We start from the raw sequence: 13,333 nt of genomic DNA, 5'->3' as shown, positions 1-13,333 counted from the left end.
AGTCATTTCTGCACACTTTTACAAAGATCAATGCCAAGGTATTAAACAAAAGCTGGAAATTACGTTTTTTTTTAAAAAAAGATTAATTCACTGAAAACTTGACAAGAATATACTTGCTGCACAGGCATACCAAAACTAAATTGAAACTATAAACTAGATTAAAATTAATGGAAAAAAATAAATGGAATTACATTGATAAATTAACTTCACCATTAAAAACCAAAAACAGGAAACTCATACTTTGTGAGTACACACAACACAAAATGTAAATCAGATAAAAAACTTTTTACTTGCTTTTTTTTTTCCTCCGAAACAGTAGATTTTGCAGGCCTAATTCATACATTTATCTTCAAGACATGTTATTTAGTTTCATTCTTCTGATCTGCTCCAGTGCTTTCAAAGATTTCCCTGAGACTTTTAAATTTGACTAGAACAGACCGTATGCTCCTAAACAGGCACTGAAACTCAGGTTCCTTCCTCCCTCCCTCCCTCTTTTCAGGAGTGAACAGGGAGGAGAAAGAGTACAATTAGACTGTTTTTCAAGATGTTTCTTCAGTAAATATTTACACTTCACTACAGCTACTTTGTGAAGTCAGTGATAACTACAAGGGTCATACTACTGACTTGGAACTTAAATGTACCAAATTTCAAGACAGAAAGCCCCCACTTCAGCTACACTGTTTGAATACCTTTCTTCTTTGGGTTGGGCAAGCACTCCTTCTCTTCTTTGACTGTGGTCCTACTACATTTTATCCGACAGAAGAAGGAACGTCGAGCACCAGAATTCAGTCGAGCTGGTCCAGCTTGAAAATCTGTGTGTACTTGCAAGCCAGCTTATAAAGATTTAGCAAAGTAGTTAAAAAAAATAATCCAGCAATAAAACTGTTGAGTCCAAGGCCTAATCTTCATTTCTGTTTCTAGTACATTCTCCTTACCGTTCAGTTGCCTAATTTTTGTCCTGGCAATTAAAAATGAAAAAGGTCTAATAACTTAAACAGGGCAGAGAAAACGTGGCTGTCACACATATTCCAAAATTAAAAAGAACTACCAAATTAAACTTAAGCCATACATGACATTTTGAATTATATTTTAATAAATATGCTTTATAAACTTTCAACTTCTATTTGGTACATAGAAATGTGAAAATGCTTATAAAAGTCAGCTATAAAATAGTTATTAGCTGCAGAGTACATAATGCTGTCCATATTAGAAATAACTGCAAACAAAATAAGATTTAGTTAAATTAGGATTGACACTTAGCATTTTCAGAGAAGACAGGGATTCTTGATACTGAAGTATTTTATCCCATGTTCGACTACATCAGGTCTTTTGTATTGACAAGACCTATCAAATACAAGAAAAAAAGGTAGTATGCCTGGTAGGAAGAATGTCAGATGACAACTTGGTAAATGTTTAACAATGCAAATTTAAATCACTCTTATTATCTAAAGTAAGTTGTTTTCTGGGCTAGTTTTTAAACTCTTAAGCGCATTCTAAGCAGCAGATAAGCATTCAAATGTCTGGCTCATAGAAATCATATTTCAAGTTTGTACATCCATGCATATATAAGCATGTGGATATGTCCTGCATAAGAACAGAGCTTATTGCACATACAAACACATGAATATGTCCTGCATAAAAACTGGATTTTATTAACATCTCTTAAAAAAGAAATCTGAGTACATTCACACGTAACTTACTTTTGCCATCTACAAGCTTTTCTCTGGGAGAGACATCTGAAGATGAAAGTTGCTCCTTCACTTTGGCAACATCTTTTGGATGCAAGTAATCAAACAAACTTTGTCCAATTAAACTGGCCTATTAAAAAAAAAAAAAAAAAAAGAGCCCCACTGTTTTAGGACATTGAACACATTTAATATCCCGGAAAAAAACATTCTATATTACTTAAAAAAAAAAAAAAAAAAAAAAACATTTTAAAATATCACATTTTTTCTAAAGTTCTGTATTTCAATCTGCATTATCTTTCCATTTAATATTTTTTTTATATAAATGGGGTAGCAAAAAAAATATTTGTAACTTCTCTCTGAAAAATACTAGTTGCATATTAATAAAGAGCAAGTGCTATAAATATATATATATTTACTTAACACGACTCCTGATCCTGAAGCCGAAGAAGGTTATGTGAAAAACAACTCCCCTCACAGATTATTTTGGTAATGGAAGGGAAAAGAAATTTACAATACCTAATGACTGAGCTCTCATTTAGAAGAACAGAACAGCATTGCTAATCCAGGTGCTGTCTGGAAGCTGCAAATGGCTCAGCTCACTTCAGCACTCCTTACTAGGGGACATTTACAGTGATTGCTCTAGCTGGGATCCTTTCAACCCGCTCAATCTGCTCATCCAAAGCTTGTCTGCTGCACTAGTGCAGGTACTACTACCTTCTCTTGGAACAGGAAGGAATTCTCACAGAAGTGGGCAAGCTTTGGTTTTTAATGGCCTACCTTCACCACAGCAGGTCAAATCAAAGGGTAGAAAGGAGCTGTGTTGATAATCATATTCCAGACTCAAACTGCAACTCATTTTGGACCCTGGCCACTTGCTACATGATCACTGCATAAAATGGGAGCACCTCTCTGACAAACAACAACCAGAAACACATTTAATGAAAATCTTCAAAGAAAGCAGGATAAATATTCAGCCTCTTTCACTTACTCAGTCCCCATCTAACCCTAACGAAAGGGGAAAATGATGAGTGCCCCTGAGAAAGGCTAATGGCAGCCCTGTCAAAATTCATAGGTATAACAAACAGACTATGCTGCAGAATGGGATTCATAACCCAGAGAGGTTCCTAGATAAGCAAATAAATCCAGGGCTTAAGACAGTTAAATTCTCTAAACCACTTTGGCTGGAACAGTGAAGATCTTATGGGTTTGGAAGCAGGTATGATTAACATGAGAGACTCCAAATTGTACTTTTGAGCAGGTTCAGTATAGAGGTTTTCAAAAAAAATCTGCTTTATGTTTGTTACAAAGTAAAATGATTCATTTAACTTTAATTTAAATAAGACATAGTTCTGTTTAAAGAAAATCTATAAAACAGAATCCAGATTAGTTGACCTTCCTCCTTTAATCAAAGTGAATGAAGCACAAACTGTTTCTAAATTATAGAAGTAGACAGATGGAAGCACTAATTGTTTTAGCCTGTTTTTGGAATGGGAGTCACAGAAACATGAACAAGTTATCATGCTTTTATTATCTGTACTAATTCCTTATGATGTTAAATGTCACCTCATACAAAGTAATTATATGTAGCCTATTCTATGGGTTAAGCTAACTCACACTGTTTCCTACAAGTTAAGATTATATAACATGGATGGTTACTGTGGGTGAGGTGATATATGGTGCATCTGAGCCTGAAGGCACTGCACCAAGGCAAGCTTTAATTAACTCATGCTGCTGAACAACCAATTTTCCTCAGGTTAGAACAATAAAAAATCACTTAATCGTTCAACAAAAAAATGGGGATAAAATTTGGACGTCTTCAAAATATCCTTTTCCTTTAGCCTAGCAGTTCTCTTAAGTATGATCAATTGAAATACAGTGCTATTACTCAGGTCACAAACACTGACCACACTTACAAATACTTATTCCAGGAAATTCAGTTTTACTTTGTTGTTACCAACAACATTCCAAGAAATTCCAAGAAACAAAAGGACTCTTTTAAAAATAAAATACAGTAAAATGTAAAAGCTTAAATATTTCTAATTAAAAGAAAATGCAAGGTAAAAACAAACCAAGAAACTCAAATATAACCACCTGATCATAATTAAGTATTTTGCAAACTGATTCTGAGACAAACAGAATTTTTCCTCTGTTACATCCAACCACAAACAGGAATCCATCTGCTGCCTGGAAATACAAAGATACTGTCTTAAAAACATACAATTAAAATATACAATGTATATTGATGACTACAAGGAGGTACACTTTTAAACGTGAATGTTTCTATTAAATAAAAATCACACCAAAAAGCAATTAAAAAGATTGCAGGGACCAAATCAGACCTTCCACTACAGACAGCTAGAGTTTCCTAAACACAGCTTTGGGAAAGAGAACGCCAGCTGCAAAACAGCTTAACTTGGAGTCATCTTACAGATCTTGCCAAACTGTGTTATTGCAGCAAAGGAAAAGAGAAAATAGCTGCAAATTAGAAAGGGTAAGAGGGTGTGGGTGTATGACTACATGCAAAAACAGGAAGATTTTCTTTCAGGTATTATTTCTGCATCTTGAAGCACAGCAAGTAACTGCAAGTATATTTATGAATAATTAAAAGCATTCCATATACTTGCATGCAAGTTTCAATATCAGCATTAAAAACAGTTTATGTATGAAACATGCTGAGTATATCTTAGTGGAAAGTCCTGTTTAGTGTACAGAGGTTACAAACCAAAGCTCATCAACTACATCAAAGCACTTGCTTGAAGAAAAAGATGGGGGGGCAGCTCTCTCAAAATATAAAGTTAATGGCAAGCTTTAATAAGGACAACATTTAACTGAGAGTTGCCTTCTACTTACCCTAAGGATTAATTGTCTGAGCTCATCATCCTTTAAAAATGAAGGTTTATATCGAACTTCGGTATAAGAGCTAGTGGAGCCTGGAAAATAGCTTATTTGTAAACATGCATATAGTATCAAAATATATATTTTAAATTTACTTTCAACACAGTTTTATTTAATTCTTAATCTGTAAATTCTCTTTTCAATCACAACAGCTGAACAAAAATTTATAAAAGATTTTTTTTAAAAAAACAAACAAACCAGTGTAAGAAAACATACACTGATACTGAATATGGGCATATCACCAGTTACTTCCTTGCCTTTTATTTAGCAGAAAATAAGGAAGCTTCTGATCAGATACCTTCAGTATACTGCTACAGAAAAGGTACTATGAGCTCTGCATTACCTAGAAATATTTTGTAGACTTATTTCAAAACCCTTAGTATCTGCTGAATATGAGTAATTCCTATGTTATCCTTTTGGCTTGAATAAAGGTTCATTAGTACACTATATCCAGCCATCCAAAAAATCACTCTGTGTAGTTACACTGAATAGGTATTGTATGTTTGACTCACAACATATTACTGTTCTATCATCCATGGCAAACACACTAAAATCCTCCTTAGCCATTACAAGTATTTTCATATTTTTTTCTAGGTATTGTTTTGAGAACAGTTGAACTTGCTAACGAATTTCAGCATTTGCTGTAATTCCATATAGTATCTCTCATTGTCTTAAAGCATTTGTTTTGAAGATACATGTAACAACGATGGCGGATAAAGTCCAGTTTTCCTAAACCATTGTTAAAATAACACTGTTTGAGCTTAAGATTTCTCATTCCACTGTCAAGATGTAGATGCTTGCTTAAACTCTAAGTGCAATTACTACCCTGCTAATATGTGACATTATTTCCTTATGCACAATTCTCAGCCTACCTAGACTGGAGTACCTCCAGAAATTCCTTCCAACCTAAATTATTCTGAGTCCGTAACTGTCAAGACAGTCACATAATTAATTTCATACATTGCTTTGACTTAAAACTAAAGAGGTTCTTATGAGATGCGTTTATCCATAATCAAATTTTTGGCAAGGCACAGAGTCTTTGATCTTTGCTTACAGTTATGTGGCTGGGGACATAAGCTTTTAATAACACTTTTCCCTAGCACTCTATAAAATTTTGTGGTGTTTCAGACTTAAATGTAATCAGCCATCAACCATTCTATTAAAATATGTCTTGCTATGTTTCTTTGTCTACTTTGACTACTGTCCTTGCAAGCGAAAGAAACAAAGAGAAGACGATCACATTCAAATTTAATTTCTTCTTTAGTTTTATGCAAATAGTCATTGTTTTATAAGCTACACTGTAAAAGATGAAACTGATCACTGAAGTAAGTTCTCTGTGTTCCCTATCAGTGTAACTACTTAGATCAGTTTCTTTAGGTAAGGATTAGCATGGTTTCCCATTGTTGAGAAGACCTTTTTTTTGATGTCATGCTAGACAAACAACTCAGTGGAAGTATTCAATATTTCATAAGTGACTTGGTTTTCAACTTTAAATCTTCCCAGAATTTAGTTATTTTTTTAAAATGGTCTTTTTCAATGACATTATACATTACAAAGTCAATAATTAAATAGAAAATTCCAATACAAAGGGCTGATGCAATCACAAACTCTGCAATAAGAAACATTAGTTTGAAGACTATTTTCTTCTCACTAGCAGTACAGCTACTGATGTTAGTACAGCACCACAGGTATTACTGTTAAAGAAAGTATGATGGGAAGTTGAGAGACAGCAGAACTTTTGAGGGTTAGAAAATAACAGAAGATAAAATTGCTTGATTTTTCTATAATTTTGAAAAGGTATAGCCTTAGTTAACAAGGTATCAGACACTGAAGTATTGCTTATTATAGCAGAAAAAAATATAAATAAATGAAATTCTGGAAACTACAAATGTAAAATTAAACAAAGAACAGACTCAAATGAATGCAGCAAGGAAACAAAACAGAAGACCTTAGATGTATATAACATCAAAGAAAATATGTAGTATAACTCCTGATAGAACAAGGACTGTCAGGATTAGTTTCCTAAAACCTACCTTTTAAAGATTTTAAGTGTTGCACAGCCATCCGTAAAACTGTAAGTTTATCTAGTTTTCGTGCCATGGGGTTGCACTGGGGTATCATAGCAGACAATTCCTCTATCAAATTATTCATTTTGTCTCTTCTTCGTTTCTCTGTTTGACTGTGAGCCTCTCTAATAAAAAAAAATATATATTTTAAGGTGTAGAACACACAATTTTCCTCATAATATTAATCAATATAATTTTGGGAGTGGAATGTATCATGAGAAGTATCGCTGCACTGAAATGTTTTTTTATACACATGTATTTGACAATTGGATTCATGTGAACAAAGTAGCAACAGTTACAATAATGAAGTGAAATATTGCAACAACTTGATCATATATGGCAGAAACAAGAGCTGATGAAGACTTACAAAACTGAAATTCTTCTTGTGACCCTTAAGGCTCAAGTGAATACCTTGACATCTTACTGCATACCAGACATTTGATGTCATTAGTAGACATTTGAAGACATTGCTGTTCTCTAGCCTGTGTAATGTGATGGTGAATTCATTCTACTACTATTTCTTTTTAAACAAATAATGCTCTAAGCACTCGCTGAAGTATCTCTGAGCTCTGTCTATGCAAACTCACAATAATCCAGAATGAACATTGTCTTCTTGTTATTTATTTAGTGTGAAAATAACTTGTATTGAAAAAAGACACAAATACAAGCATTTATTCACAGCACAAATGACAGTTACATGTGGTTATAAGAGATGCTATGGAAACTGGAAGAAAAAGCTATGCTTCATCTATTTTCCACTAGTGGTGTTTCAGAAAGCTTTCCCCCTTCATTCACTTAGTAAGGTGGATTAAGGAAGGGTTTCAGCCTCTGTGAAGGTATCACAAATACATTTTTATCTCAGGTCACCTTTTCTCAAATTCTTTCTAGTCTAGTATGTTGACTTTCTAGCTGATCATCGTCCCTCTACCGTTTAGCTGGTCAAGAAAAGTTGAATTAATTCTATTCCCTTCTCACTCAGAAGACAAGCTAGCCACTCATTTAAAATAAGGATTATTTCAAACCTTTCTGATTGAGACCAGACACAATGGCAGTTAACCGAATCAAGCAACATGTTTTGTTTAACTGATCCCCAAATTCTTCCTTTTCAGTGTATTGTAACAAAGCATTAAAGATAATAAAGTTCAATAACTCTGGCCTGCTAGAAAGAGTGAAGTACAGTTTTAAAGATGTAGTCTTCTTTGTTTTTAATTATTTTCCTTTGGAAGCACAAAAAAGAAATTTCCCCTCCACATGGGTAACTTTGGAAAACTCATACAAATTCCCACCCCCCTACCCTCCCCCCCGAAGCCTTTTTTAGTTTACTTTCATCAGTTATTCTTGGCTCACTCCACTTTTCCTTTGTATCAGGGTAGGGCCAGTCAAATAATATATTATGTATGCTCTTTGTACTTTGAACCTCGGGAAAATGGTTACAAACATATGGGGAAACAGAACAATCTTCCACACCTCTAATATTTAAGAATAATTTATTGATACAGAAATCTTAGTGAAACTTGATGATTCAGAAAGCCTGCTGTTACATTCCACAGTTAAAAGCAGGAAGGGAGAAGAGCAAGTTTCCTAATAAGCTCGTGAAAAGGAACACTGGACAGAGATTAACTGTTGATCAAACCCTCAAGAATGTCTTCCAACATATACTTTTTTTTTTTTTTATAAAATAAAAATCCAACATCTAAGGAAAAAAATTAACAGTACAACACGAGTATCAAAGCAATGTACAAAATACAGTTTTACATAGTGATCTGGGGTACTCATTAAAGAAAAACAAATTTTGGAGTTTAAAAAACTATAAATTTGGTTCGGAACACTATTTAATTTCTTCTATTTAATTTAATGGAGACCAGATCATCTTGGAAGTCTTTTCCAACCTTCTTGTTTCTACAATAATTACTAGTTAGCATATTGCATAAATAATGCTTTAGACAAGTACTTTTTGTCAATTTTAATTTGCATTAAGGTAAGATGTGAATTCACAGTGCAGTGACAATCATTAAGTAATTCCATATATGAGCACTTGTTCCAGAACAAGAATTATTTGTCATGCTTTCACTGAATCCATTTTTGTGTGGGATGATTCTTAAATACCTCCATGTGTAAACAAATCCAGAAGAAACAATTCCTCAATTCATGCAGCCTGAGGATCAGCTAGCTTCCTTTATACACAACTTGAGAGTATAGCATTTAATGCTATAAAGTTAGTACCTGAAATCTTTTATCTTAAGATGTTCTTCATCTTCACTCCTAGAGAAAACAAGATATAAAGTCTTACATTGTATATTTAGTACTAGGCACTTCTTCCATGAATTCAAGAAAATACAGAAAATGCTATAAATTTACTGTCACTCCAACAAAACCAAAACCACAAAAATTCCTAACACAAACATTATCTAGAAAGTGATGCGTAACACAAATTAAAAAAAACGTAATTTCCAATATTCACAGTTATGTGAACATATTACAGGGATATTTCATTATTATAGAGCTATTTCTAACCTAAAGAAAACAAAATTAATGGTACATTCAAACAGCTTAAGTCCAGTCTTGATTTAGTGTATTTTTTTTTTTTAATTTTTCAAGGGTCCTCTATTAATGTTCTTATTTCCAAAATCTGATTGCCAAAAGATTAAAAAAAAAAACAACCCTAGCCTAGGCTGGCCCTAAAATATAACATAATTGCTCAAGGACCAAAAAAGAAGTAAAAATTAAAGTTTTCCCATACCCCACAGCAATGACTGGAAAGAGTCTATATAAGAAAACCATAAATGAAAGACAGTCATAGCACCAATATGATGATAAATACTTAGCAGCAGGAAAACTTAAACAATAATTCAAACAAAAGCAATGATCTTTTCTCTTCTCCAAGATCACAGTATTTCCCACCACAATCTTCAAGAAATTCAGAAAGTGGCCTAATAGATGTCTTGCCAATTCAGTATGAGCAATTTGGTACTTGCAGAGAGGCAGTTCCACACTAATATCGGCAACTATTTTCTTTAAAAGAAACTGATACAAGCATTTTTTAAATCTATACAACAGTACTTCAGCTCTTTTTTTTTTTTTTTTTTTAATTCAGCAGTGGAGACACCTCATGTAGTACTCTAAGCTTCATTCCAGAGGAGAGACCTGCTAGCTTCAAGATCATTTTAGAAGATGTGTATGTTGTGGCAGGATTGTAAGGAGACAAGCCAATCAGGCAGTGGCTGTTTCCTATAAGAAAACAGAAGTAAGAGGTGGAAGGAAAGCTGGAGATTAAAGCTTTAGAAAAGACTTCAAAAGCTGCTTCCACCTACAACCCGGCACTGACCCCAATAAGGAAGGATACAGCAGCCAGAGTCAAACTAACACAAAACCAATCCACGGATCCAGCTGCTCAACCTGGATTTTACTAAAACCCAGGCATCTTCCAGGTAGTCTGATAAACCCGAATTCAGGATTAGGTTGGGCTCACATGACCCTAGAATTTATCTTTAGTGAAACTGTTTCAGATCTGGAGGAGTTATCAATACCTAATATTTCTTCTTTCATTTTGAAATAAACTTTTACCAGAAACGTGCATATACTACAAACTCCAGTACTTAATCCCTTTTTTTGTCTCATCCTTTATTAGCAAGGCCAATTGTTCCCAGCCCCAAGCTAGAAAACAGTGACAGGGATCGAGATGAAGCACCTATAATTCACTAGGAAACTGCAGGTGACCTGCTACATCATTTGATCATTCACAAGTCTACGGGGAATCCGAGGAATCACAGGCCTATCAGTCTGACCCTGGTACCAGGGAAGGTCATGGAGCAGATCATCTTGAATGTCATCTCACAGCACACAGAAAAAACCAAGTAAGCAGATGCAACCATCATGTGTTCATGGAGTACAGATCCTGCCTTACTGACCTGATCTCCTTCTGCAGTAAGGATGACAGAGAGGCTATACACGCTGTTTACCTAGATTTCAGTAAAGAACTTGACACTTTCCCACAGTATTCTCCTGGAAAAACCTGACTGCTCAAGGCTTGGACAGGCTTACACTGCTGCGTGAAGAACTGACTGTACAGCCAGGCTCAGAGAGTCCTAGTGACTGGTGACTAGGACTAGTCTGACCCAGATAGCAGCCAGTCACCAGTAGCATTCCCCATGGCACAGTATTGGGGCAAGCCTTGTTTAACATTGATAAAAAATTTTAATATTGATAAAAATTATCTGGACAAGGGGATTAAGAACACCTTCTGTAAGCTTGCAGACAATATCAAGTTTGACAGGTCCGCCTATCTGTTTGAGGGTAAAAAAGTTTTGCATAGGGATCTGGATAGACTAGATCAATGGGCTGAGTCCAATCACACAATATTCAACAAGACTAAGAAGTGCCAGGCTCTGCGTTTGGGCTATAAAAATCCCATGCAGCAACACAGTCTTGTGGAAGAGTGGCTAGAAAGCCACCCAGCAGAAAGGGTCCTTTGGGGGTGCTAGCTTGACAGCCATCTGAACACAAGCCAGCAGTGTACTCCAGTGGCCAAGAGGTCCAATGGTATCGGCTTTGCATCTGAAATAGTGTGGTTAGCAGGCCTACTAAAGTGATTATCCCTCTGTACTTAGAACTGGTGAGACCAAACCTCAAATACTGTGTTCAGTTTTGGGCCTTTCATTGCAAGAAGGATACTGAGTTGCTTGAGCATTGTTCAGAGAAAGGACTAGAACACAGAACTCATGACAAACCGCTGAGGGAACAAGTTGTTTAGTCTGAAGAAAAGGAGGCTGAGGGGAGACCTCACTGTTTTCTACAACTATGTGAAAGGAGGCTGGCAGTCTCTCCTCTCAGATGACGAGCAATAGGACACAAGGAAATAGTTTCAAGTTGCAGCAGTGGAGATTTAGATTGTATATTAGGAGAAATTTCTTCAGAGAAAGGGTGGTGAAGCATTGGAATGGGCTGCCCAGGAAGTGGTGGAGTCACCATCCCTGAAGAGACATAGGTGTGGCAATAAGGGACACAGGTCAGGGATGGTACTCAACAGGTCAGGTTGATGGTTGGCCTTGGTAATCTTGAAGGTCTTTTGCAACCTAGATGATTCCTTGACACTGTAAAAGTTACCTTATCTGACCGTAAGAGGTGAAGAGATAAAGTAAAGCCAGATCACCTGCAATGCAGCATGCAGAGTCTTGACTGTATCTCTTCCCTCAGAAGCTTCACTTAGGGAAGAAACTTGAACAAGTTTGCTGTTCAAGCAACCAGTCACAGCCTTCGATGGATTTATATAGCCTCTGTCCTAACAGATGTGCTGTTATTGATATAAATAGCTAGGTTAAGACTATCTTGAACACAGAGTGAAAGTGTACCTCATGGCTCTAATGTAGGTGTCCTTTATTTGTACCAGCAAGAACAGGATTGTTATTATTCAAAATAAATTACCACCACCTTTTCATCTATTATTTGATTTATTAATCATAATTCCTTACTTCTTCTAAAAATGAAGTGAGGGTCTTAAATATAAAAGAGAATTATCTTTATTCAAATATTTCCATCACGAGCACAATGGAAAAGTCCAAAAAAAAATAATTTATGCACAGAAGGTTTTAATACTACCAAATAAATCATGCACCAAATATTGACTGTAAGGATAAAATAGAATACTGGACAGCTACATATAAACATATAAATTCTAAGTAAGGTATTGAGGTGCAGAGAAAGAAATCACAAAGTAATAATGTAACTAATAACTACTCCATAATACACACATAGGCTTTATTTATACCGCACAGCTAATATTAATGTTGGCTTGTCACCTCATAATAACATTATTTTAACATATATGTGGTAGTTATATTTTAAAAAGCACACCATGAAGGATGAAAAAAATTGAAAAACATTTTTAGATGTGCCAGTCCTAGAAGAGCATGAGATATTCCCTTCACCTCGTCGGCCTTATTTAACAGTTACTCTTTTCTTTCCTATTTGTATCTTAATTTCAACATGAATAAGTCTGGTAAATATATGAGCTCGTTAGTGTTATTTTTGAAAGAAACAGTAGAAAACTTTACCACTGAATGGATCTATCCACCCCACTAATTAGCTACACCTTTCACAACACAGATACATATCCTTATACAAGCATTCCTTAAGGCAAACAACGCAGCTTAGCTAGACAAATGGGAAAGTGGGACAGAACATTGAAAACAGAAATGGATTCATTTACAAAGAGTACCTTTTCTGAGGATCACCATCAACTTCAACCGCAACCCTACAAAACAGGTAATGAAGTGAGCTGAATGTACTTTGAAATGCAAGATGACTTGATATACTCAATGGTGCAGAAAAAAAAGTGTGGAAATCCCACTTGATTATTCACTCATTCTCAGCAAGAATATTAGTTTTTACAAACGGATTGTTAGTATTTATAAAATGATACTTTTTCAACTTACACATTATTTTTCTGACAGAAGTTTTATGAAATCAGAAACAGATCCAAACTTCAGGGAAACACTATTGAACAACCAGCATTTTCATTAAACATGTAAAATCAACTAATAGTACAGAAAAACAAAAAACAATGGAGACTTCTTTCAGAAGCTATTGTCTTTCTGGAGTTTTCAGAGATCTTCTCGATAGACATGAAGCTGCGAGTTGATAATTACATCAACATCCACAGTATAGCTACATTCTGTAGATCACTGG

At 35.1% G+C, this 13,333-nt stretch overlaps 1 protein-coding gene across 10 annotated transcripts in view; it reads right to left on the bottom strand.

Moving 5' to 3' along the window:
- Positions 1 to 13,333, bottom strand: part of BMAL2 (basic helix-loop-helix ARNT like 2) — a 56,732-nt gene that overhangs the window by 34,657 nt on the left and 8,742 nt on the right. For 9 of the 10 annotated variants that reach the window (XR_011089053.1, XR_011089066.1, XR_011089060.1 and 6 more), the window contains 7 exons: positions 12,864 to 12,899; positions 8,873 to 8,911; positions 6,617 to 6,774; positions 4,539 to 4,618; positions 3,780 to 3,872; positions 1,701 to 1,818; positions 690 to 833 (listed from right to left, as the gene is read on the bottom strand). Coding sequence is in view for 6 of the 10 variants with exons in the window: in XM_068656411.1 (XP_068512512.1) it covers positions 690 to 833; positions 1,701 to 1,818; positions 3,780 to 3,872; positions 4,539 to 4,618; positions 6,617 to 6,774; positions 8,873 to 8,911; positions 12,864 to 12,899 (668 nt within the window). In the remaining 4 variants the exon portion in view is untranslated. The remainder of the gene's footprint in view (positions 1 to 689; positions 834 to 1,700; positions 1,819 to 3,779; positions 3,873 to 4,538; positions 4,619 to 6,616; positions 6,775 to 8,872; positions 8,912 to 12,863; positions 12,900 to 13,333) is intronic. The other variant, XM_068656401.1, reaches the window with a different exon arrangement.

This window comes from Anas acuta, chromosome 1, assembly GCF_963932015.1.
Source record: "Anas acuta chromosome 1, bAnaAcu1.1, whole genome shotgun sequence".
Lineage (NCBI taxonomy): Eukaryota > Metazoa > Chordata > Aves > Anseriformes > Anatidae > Anas > Anas acuta.
Note: the sequence above shows the minus strand (reverse complement) of the source record. Positions and strands in the feature narration are given on the sequence as shown.